General features: G+C 41.4%; 1 protein-coding gene across 2 annotated transcripts; it reads right to left on the bottom strand.

Annotated features, from left to right (window-relative positions):
• Window positions 1–5,577: 5,577 nt before the first annotated feature.
• LOC149830210 (uncharacterized) lies at window positions 5,578–9,509 on the bottom strand. 2 transcript variants are annotated; one of them, XR_016433643.1, is made up of 3 exons: window positions 8,901–9,509; window positions 8,471–8,766; window positions 5,578–5,709 (listed from the first exon to the last, which is right to left on the bottom strand). XR_016433643.1 is itself a non-coding variant. In XM_090015742.1 (2 exons), exons 1-2 carry the CDS (start codon window positions 9,036–9,038, stop codon window positions 8,623–8,625), a joined length of 282 nt encoding a protein of 93 aa, XP_089871868.1. In that variant the 5' UTR covers window positions 9,039–9,509; the 3' UTR covers window positions 8,400–8,622. The 2 variants fall into 2 exon arrangements, 1 of the variants encoding a protein (XP_089871868.1); XM_090015742.1 differs by lacking the exon at window positions 5,578–5,709 and having other exon boundaries at window positions 8,400–8,766.

The following is a 9,509-nucleotide window of genomic DNA, read 5'->3' as shown; positions in this document are numbered from 1 at the left end:
GATTATTACTCTTTCATACATATCTTTAATTATACTAATGTACTTGAGAGAAACACCTTTCTTCAACATTGTCCACCAGAGAACAATGTTAAAATATGGCATCCAACTCGGTTGCCAGTACATTGGTGGAAACCACAACACACTTCTGATTAAGGCTCCCAAACCAGAACTTTTTTACTATTAGCCACAGGAAACCAGAAATTAATGAGCTAGGATCAGGAGCCATCACATGACACACTTTGAGTGTGCCTCTACACTCTGCCTTCATCTGTTTTTGGGATCCACAACTGACTGACTGTGGCATCAGGTTCCACGGCACAGTTCAAAGTGTACCATGTGATGGCACCTGATTTTGGCTCGAAATTAATAGTTTACTGTAGAATCTTTCAAACCTTTTGAATAAATTGGTACTTATTTGCACTGCTTGTTGGCCCAAGTGCCTAACATCCATCTCAAAGACGTAATACCTTGTAAAACAAATACACATCAGCTTTGTTAGATCAAAGAAGTTCACTTAGAGTTAAATCAGTGTAAATAGTGTTGAGCCTGTCGTGGCTTATACAACTTGGATCTTAATCGATTGCAACTGGACTCAACCGGTTTAGTAGGAGTGGCCATAGGGTCGGGTATCCGGCCCTTATTGGGCAGCCCAGGCCCGAATATTGAACTCAGGTCAGGTTTATACATATATGGTGCCCGACTGGCCTGGCCCGAGCCCGATTATAAATGACTTGAGCCAGGCTTGGATGCGGGTCAGGCCAGGCCGGGCCGGCCTATGATGGCCACCCCCACGTTTGGAGCTCCAATACCTTGGCTGTCAACTATATATTCTGTACTTTCTTCGGATGGGTCATATCCAATTATTCCAGTTATCTTTATGGAGTGAGGTACTTACTTTGTTGATCTGAGTAGGCAAAACGTTGGCATCCTGCGCCCATGGAGATGATTATCTAATCCCTGTTTACACGTCAATCCTTCCTCATGATCCTATCCTTTTAGCACAATACTTTTTATATGGTTTGCTTTTTCCACTCAAGTTCATCTCAAAGAGAAGATTGTGATCTTATTTCCGGCAAAAAAATCAATGAAATACTATTTAAAAAAAGCTGGGTTGTCTGTTTATAAACAGACCAAAGAAAAACTAGGAAAATTAAGACAATAAGCATGTCAATTAAAAATAGAAAGGAGCTCTTCTTTTCTTTATATGCAAGCTGGGAGATAACCCTTTTGAGTTACAAACCCAAGACTCCTTGGTTACGATAGGGTGACCTAACCATCCAACTATCTCATTCCGCCCAAGCTCATTCCTTTCTTAAAAATTTTCAGCAAGCTTGGAGATGGCCCTTGGTAGGTAGGTTGGAACTGATCAAGACTCTTCGGTTAAGACAGCGCCCACTTTATATGCCAAAATCACGCATTAAATTCATGATTGTGATGAGTCCCATAGCATATCATAAAAGTTCATCATAATGCACCAAAGAGTTTAGCTATAAGGATTCTGAGTCGAAAGAGTACACGAAAAGATATATTTTTTCTTTGAGGCAACCCCAAAGAAGTATGCCTAACTCTCTTTACTGGAGCATAAAGTCTAATATTTAAATTGATCATCCTAAGAAAGGCACCTATGTTGTAAGACCTTAGTAGGGAAACTCTATCCTATTTATGAACCTATAAGAGGTAGGACTCTTGGTATTTTTTTTCATGAGCTTTTTACAAAATTCTCAAAAAAAAATCACTAAAAACATAAAAGATCAAAACGAGTTTAAAAAGCATGAAAGGGAGCTACATTCTTCTTGTATTATCCCTTTCTAAAGCCCAATATTTTTTCTCTTTATTATAAATAAAACGGTTTTTGAACTGACCTAATCTCGTTCGATGAGACATATGATGATCTTTACATTTCAGTTCTCTCTCTTTTTAGTATTGGCACCGATCTTGTTCGACGAAACCACCAAATAGTCTTGGAATCTAATTGTTCTCGAAATGATTCAACCTCGCTCGGTGAAAGCTCATAACGATCTTGATAGTCTGATTTCTTTATTTTTTAAAACACTAGCCCGACCTTATCAGGCAAGACTAATCATGATCTTGGCAACTCAATTTGTTTTTCAAAACACTAGTTTGACAAGACCCAAATGACCTCTATAACCTAGTGATTTTCAAAATTAGCCCGACCTTATTTGATGAGATCTAAACGATTCTTACAACTGGGTGTTTTTTTTAAATTGACTTTGTTTGAAGTGACTACGTATTTGCGAAGTTCATGTTAAAATGTGAACTGTGGATTGTTTGAATGAATCAGAACATACAGATATTATCAAATCTTTGGTGTCGAGAGTAGACTCGTTAGCCCAAGTATGCATGAAATTTAATTAAAGTGCTTAATAATTAAATAATATTGGTAACACATTCAAATAGTTAGATGGATTTTGAAAAATAACGACGTTGCTTTTCTTCCCAGTCAAAATCAAAGTACAATCTTAAAAAAATTACAAATTTTTGTCTAATTTGAAGGAAATGAATGATTGACGAGCTTCTCCCCATGTAGGGGTGGCAATTTCTGACACGACCCGCCAACCCCCTCTTAGGTGGGTTCGGGTTGGGCTTAAGCCAACCCGTTTAATAAACGGGTTGACCCGCGTAACCCATTTATTAAACAGGTCGGGTTCGGGTTGAGGGTATGCCAACCCGCCAACCCGGCTGACCCGTTTAATAAACGGGTTAGGCGGGTGGGTCAACCCGCCAACCCGACCCGCCAACTCTACCCGTCAACCCGACCCGCCAACCTGCCTACCTGCCAACCCGATCCGTCAACCCACCAACCCGACCCGCGAACCTGAAAACCCGTTTACCCGACCCAACCCATTTATTAAATGGGTTGGCGGATCGTGTCGGGTTACCCGTTTATTAAACGGGTCGGGTTCGTGTTTGCCACAGCCGACCCGTTTAATAAACGGGTCGGGTTCGGGTTGAGGTATGCTGACCCGCCAACCCGACCCGATTGCCACCCCTATCCCCATGACATGTGGTCAAGGTTTGATTCTCTGTGAAGTCATAGACTTAGAGTTCACATGACAGCATTTAATGTGGGGCCCATTCAAAGCTGTCACGTGATTGGCTAGTGTCACGTATATGGGCACTTGAGCGTTCCGTCACAAGAGAGGGCAGCAGTCCCAAGACAAAATTCTCTTATTCATGGTAGATCTACTTGTTGCTTTTCTAAGTCTCGTTGACGTGAATTAGTAAAACATGCGTCTAAATATGTTCATAAAAAACATAGTAATTATAAGAATGGGTACAAACAGAGGTGTCATCGGGTTGAGTTTACCCAAACCAAACACTATAGGGTTAGGGTACGGGGGTCCAATTAATACATGGATCCGGATATAGTTTTTGAAATTTTATATTAGACTTAGACCCGACCTAAGTTTCGATTAAGACCTATAATTTTTTAATGTAAAAATAATAAAAAGTATGGTTTTATTGGCTATGGTCTGGGTTTGATTTACGCAGTTTTTATTGGGTCCGGGTATGATTTTTTATAGTGGACCGATTAGACCTGAATCTGAACCCGATACCATAACCAAAAATTGAGTCCAAGTCTGGTTCCACCCCAGTCCTAACTAAACCCAGACAACGAAAATAGGAGGGAGGTTCATGTTCAATGAGGGTATGTTTGATAGCTCATCCTGTGCATCGCACGATACAAAAAAAACATTAAGAACATATTTTTTAACAAACATTGGACGTGGCAGACGACGTTCCCCACATCCGCCGCATCCATTAACCTTTGTTATTTTCGTTCCACCATCCCCCCTGTTACAAAAGTAATAGGGATGAAAGGAACTAAGTACCTCGATGAGCATGCCTCTCTCGCCCGACACTCTCTCTCCATGTGACGGCTCCTTTCGTACCCAACCAAGACCTCGTTTCTGAATCCTTCTCCCACTCCCAGTTCCTCTCCTTCTCCTTCTCCTTCTCTTTCCCTACAACGAGCGGACCGCTACCATCTTCGTCTCCCTCCTCGCCACTGGTGCTTAGCTCTCCCTCGTCTTCTTCGGTGGCAGCAACCGACGATGCTGCTGGCACCAGCTGAAGTAATGGGAGGGCAGCCCTCGCTTCTTTCTCTGGCATCCCAATGAGGGTTCTGGCGAGACACCTCCCCTGGTGCCATTGGCAGCTGCGACGATGATGGTGGAGAGGCGGAGGAGGAGCAACTTTCTTTGAGGCACATCATGTTCAAGATTGTCGACTTCGCGCAGCCGTGGAGCAAGAGGAAGGAGTTCATGAGGCGGTGGTGGAGGCCCGACGAGATGATCGACCACATCTGGCTGGAGGAGGAGCTCTCTGTCGAGGAGGGTTTGTCGCTGATTAAGGTCACCGTTTATGTGATCAATAATATTTTTCTTTTCATTTTTGAATTGTTCAAATAGAACTTTTTCTAAGAACACGCCCAATTTTGATTGGTTGTTTTTGTGCGTTGATGCTTTGTGCAGATTTTTTTTTTGCAAACCTGGTCTTTGGAGGGTTTTTTACCCAGTAGGGGGGTCTCAATGGAGCCTAAAGGTTGTATTCCTTTTTCTCTATAAGGTTGTAAAATTTATTTTCAAAAGAAAGCGTAATTGCTCCGTTATTTAAAATTATAGTAAGAGCAAAGTATAATCTAGTTCATGTGCTATGACATATGAAATTTGATTCCAAGAAAAAATCCAAAACCCCTACAAATAAAATGGACAATATGCCACTTGAATAATTGGTGATGCAACCAGAATACTTTGAACACGCTTTGGTTTTCCTGCCTTAGTCTTCCAGTCATTATAGCAGGGACATTTTCAATTGTGGCCACATATTTGGCAGCAGGCAGTGACACTTTCTTGCAGCACATGATGCAGTAGAACACTCATGGCTCAGTGATGTGTTTTTGAGCATCTAGTAACATCCACTCACTGGATCTTGTCAAACAGCTTGCAGGATTACACATTGCCAAAACGCTGATGCTTCTCTATAGGATGCAATGCAAGCACAATGTGTTTACCCAGAGGCTTTATACATGCAAGCAGTTGCCCTTGCCAAGCTTGACATGGACAAGGATGCATCAGATATGCTCAATGAAGCTGTTGGCCTAAAAGAGAAACAGAGAGGTAGAATTTCACATAGCTAGCAGCAATAACCATTATTTTTCTCTTTTCACTCTAGTGTAACTTGCATCAATTTGCAATTATCAGACAATCACCATATTTTCATTTGAAATTAAATTTTTGAAAGAATATATAGATGAGGATGTTTGTTCCCTTGATGCATTGAATTTTTCATTTATGTAGTGCAATACAGCTAAACATATAATACAACCATGTGGCAAAATCAGCATCAAATCAAGTGACACATAACTCAGGCTTGCCTTCAATGAAAAGGCTCATGAATTCCTCCCCCATCAACCATTTCCTTTTCTATCAGAAGTGGTACAAGTTTGTCAAAAGTGGTGCAAGTTTGTGAATAATGTCTATATGGGTAGTGATGATATGCCTTGCCCTTGCATATGCTTTGCCCTTGTATATGCTTTCTCCACCAGTTCCTTGACATCTGCATCAACAGTTGCCATAGAGTAGTCCTTTTGAGAAGACATATGCACTTCCAACAAACAAAAGCCAAAGTGTTTTATGGTATTTCATCCAACCGGCAATGTATAATGCATAAAATCCTCCCAATGCCCTAAAATAAAATCCAAATCCAAATCAATAATTACATGTTAGCAAAATCATACAAAAATCATTTTCAGAAATATATATCTAGAACCTGACATCAGATGTTGGCATAATCATACATTTTGGTTGTGGCAAAAAAAATCATAGTTAGATGATAATTCCTTTTAGCTGTGAGAAAAAGTGACAGGATTGAAATGTTACTATTTCAACTTGTCACACATGATGAGTATCATGCAAGGGAGCAAAGAAGAAAGCCAATTGTAGGTATTTATCTGATGGTAGCAAATGTTGATGGCAAATTCATATTTGGGGCAAAAATCCAATTTCAAATCCATATTCTGGGCAAAAATTCATGATTTTAGATATAATTTCATAATTTGATTCATATTTGACCAAAACAACATAATAAACTTCTTAAAACATGTAAAATGGTGAATGGATCGGGTCATATGATCCAAAACGAAATAATTTGACACATTATCCATGACTGTTCAAGTTGTTCGCACATCGTCATCAAACAACGAACATTTGGAACATAGCATCTGAATACGGTGCAAACAAACGTTGGATTTGAAACAGTTGTTACAGAACGAACAGAACAAATGTTTTGTTCTATCTTTTTTGTTCATTTTGTCTAACCCTGAACAAGCCATCAAACATACCCTAATGGAATAGGAATCGGGTGCAATCATATGACACAAAATTTGTACATTAAACACCTGATTGCCCTCCATGTCCATAAGATGAAGGGTGATCAGGTAACATAGTTCCTCAGAGTTGCCTCTTAACTCTAAAAAGGTGAATTGGGGAATGAAACTATGCAACTGAAGAAAGAAGCAACTAGTTGAAACCAGAACAGGATCTTCATCAGTGCCTCACTAACATTAAAAGCACATCCTCTGATCTTAGGTAAAGCTCTCGATTCTTTTTCTTGACAGGGTTGCTGGACATTACTCAATTTCTTACATTGTTCCTTCTCTCAAAAAAAATCTTACATTGTTCCATGAGTGCATGATGAGAGAGAGAGAGAGATGATTGTGGACTTTAATTTTTGTTTGAATATCCTTATACTATTTGTGGGTTTTGTGGTGTTGATTTCATATAAAAGAGGTCAAGAATAAAAGTTAAGCTTCTTTACTTTGTGGCCTGGGCTCCGACGCTTCTTAAAGTTAAGCGCAAATTACTCTCGTGGCAAGCTTCTTATCTCTTGTTTGCTGGTCGCCTAATTTTAGTGAAGCACGTTCTCTCAACCATTTCGGAATTCTTCATGTCCATGTTTCTGATGTCTGTGGGTATAGAGAAGCAGTTGACGCGTCTGCTGGCAGTCTTCCTTTGGTATGGGTGTCATCTCAAGGGTAAGCGTCACCTGGTTGGCTGGCGTTCGGTGGTTTTGCCGCGTTATATGGCCTGTTTAAGTTTTTATGCGCCCAGACTCAGGAGTATTGTCCTAGTCTCTAAGCAATGCTGACTTGCTCATCAGCAGGAGAATCTTTGGTATTAGTCTTCTTCTCTCTAAGTATGGGCCTCGTTCTCTTCTTCCAGTTTTCCTTCGTTCGAGGCCTGAAGCATTTTTTCATCTGTGACAGTCATGGTTGTCGGTTTTAGCTATCTTTAACGACTATTTTGATGATCCAGTCGATATTGGTAACTGGGCGCATTGGGTTATTGCTCCTATCAAGAAGTTCCTGACCAACAAAGTTTATAGATCGTTGCTTCCACCGGGGGTGCATTGGATGCCCGAATCTGCTCTATGGGCGAAGGGCCCTTCTCCCCGAACTCGGCTCCTAGCTTAGTTAATATTGCACGATAAGGTCTAAACTCACTCTACCTTAAAGGGGTGGGGCTTCCAGTTGCTGTGTGATTTGTCATGCTGCTAAAGAATCTTCTTTTAACCTCTTCTGGTCTTGCCCTACTTTTATGGAGATCTTTCGTCGGACTTGAAAGCAACCAGAGGTCCTGGTTATGGAGGAGTCCTTTGCGCTCGACCTCATCTTGGGTCCGGTCTGCCTTCGACATAGTATGCGGTGACTGTTAATCTGGAGGTTGTGGTTGTTTACCACTTGATGGTTCATTTGGATGGCATGCAACAATGTCATTTTTCGAGAATCTTCGGTTCACATTAATCTTTTTGCACACAAAATCCTAATGAACGTTAATGCGATTCTGCGTATTCAGCTTCCCGATCTTACTTTTTCTGCTGGTGTTGCTCCACTCTTCCCGGACAATTTTGGTTTTGCTGCTCCTTTGTGAGCAGCTTGTTTCTGCCTGTTTTGCTATGCTTTTGTTCTCTTTGGGTTCAACTCCTGTGACCCTTTTTGTGACTACGTTGAAATCTTGTTTCGTCTCTCTCTCTCTCTCCGCGCCTGAGGCACTGGGCTACTATAGTGCGCCCAAGTTAACACGTTTTGATATTCACCTTGAGATCATATGAAAACGTGGCTCCTTGTAGACTACAGGGAAAAAAGCACGAGTCAAAGTATTTTATTCCATTCAAAATAAAAACCAGCAACCCATTTTTCTGTGGTGGGTCTCATCCGGGCTTGTCGGCGACGATAGTATCTGGATTGTGGGGCACCGGAATCCGGCGATCAGATCCTGATTCACCAAATTCCGGCTACCTACCGGAGGTGGCTTGGCAAAGCCAGGATCAAAAACATACATCACAGCTCCAAAATATAAGAGAAGACGGCACGAAAATGTACAATGTCATATATATTTCACAGCGCAGCAAAGAACATATCACAGATTACAGAGATGCATATACAGACCTGTACTCTATTCCTGAAAGAGAGCAAAATTTGCAGAAACTCACAAAGGTACTTTATGAAACAGTTCCATTAGCTCCTTCTGGGGACATAGGCTTGAATGCATTCTCACCAATCATACCCCAGAAAGAGGAAAGATGAAGAGAATGCTAAAATCACTTGGCCACTCCTTTGAATATCAAGAACCTAAGGGTCTCCAAGCAGAAGTAAATGAAAGTGCCCTCAGAATGGGTGAAGAAGCAACCAAAGTTGGAACCCACAACGCACTGCCATCCAGACCCATAAATTGCATCGAATTCCTGCAACCCCACAAACAGAGACAGAGTGACCCACGTTATTAAAAGAGAGAGAGAGAGAGAGAGAGAGACCACCAACGCACCAACCCCCTCTAAGTTATGGCCTTAAAAAGTTAAAAAGGGCAGAAAAATCTCACCTTTTTTATGTGGGCAGCAATGCTTTTACAGTCTAGGACGTCGTAGAGATCAAGAGCGTGAGACGCAGAGTTCGTGGCGTGGATCTGCATCTTCACCGGCATGTCGGTGTCTTGAACCAAAGCCTTCCCTTCCAACATACTCACGTATCCTTTTTATCTTTCTCCGCAGATACAGAAGAGGAAGATGATTTATTATCTCTTTTTTCCTGAACACCACAAGTGGGGTACTCTTCCTTCTTCAGATGGAGGGGAAGGTGAGCACTTTTTGGGTCCTCTTCCTCGCACAAAACCCAACCCCAGCAGGGATTCCGAGAAAAGAAAGCTATCTGAAAACTACAGGACACTGCAGAGATCCTGAGTTGCCTATTTTAATGTCTGGCAGAGCTCCCTCTCTCTCCCCCCGAGGCTGGGCTTGAAATGATCTTAAAATCCCAATAATTCCTAAGATAAAGGTGGTGAGGCAGAAAACAAAGGCACTTTTCACTCATATGTGGAATTGGCCTTGAGATGGACAAGTGGTACAAGGAATCGCCGAATTACGACACTATCCTCCACATACTTAACACTGCATCGATATGAATCCTACGGTATGATGAAAAAGGAAGGAAA

The sequence above is a fragment of the Nuphar pumila genome, chromosome 8 (assembly GCF_984573655.1).
Source record: "Nuphar pumila chromosome 8, dmNupPumi1.hap1.1, whole genome shotgun sequence".
Taxonomy (NCBI): Eukaryota; Viridiplantae; Streptophyta; class Magnoliopsida; order Nymphaeales; family Nymphaeaceae; genus Nuphar; species Nuphar pumila.
Note: the sequence above shows the minus strand (reverse complement) of the source record. Positions and strands in the feature narration are given on the sequence as shown.

Excerpts from the sequence above, each read along its gene's own strand:
- LOC149830210 (XM_090015742.1), bottom strand. The coding sequence starts at position 9,038 with ATGTTGGAAGGGAAGGCTTTGGTTCAAGACACCGACATGCCGGTGAAG. Across the intron at positions 8,767-8,900 it reads TTGCTGCCCACATAAAAAAG|GAATTCGATGCAATTTATGG; the intron begins GTGAGATTTTTC and ends GTGGGGTTGCAG.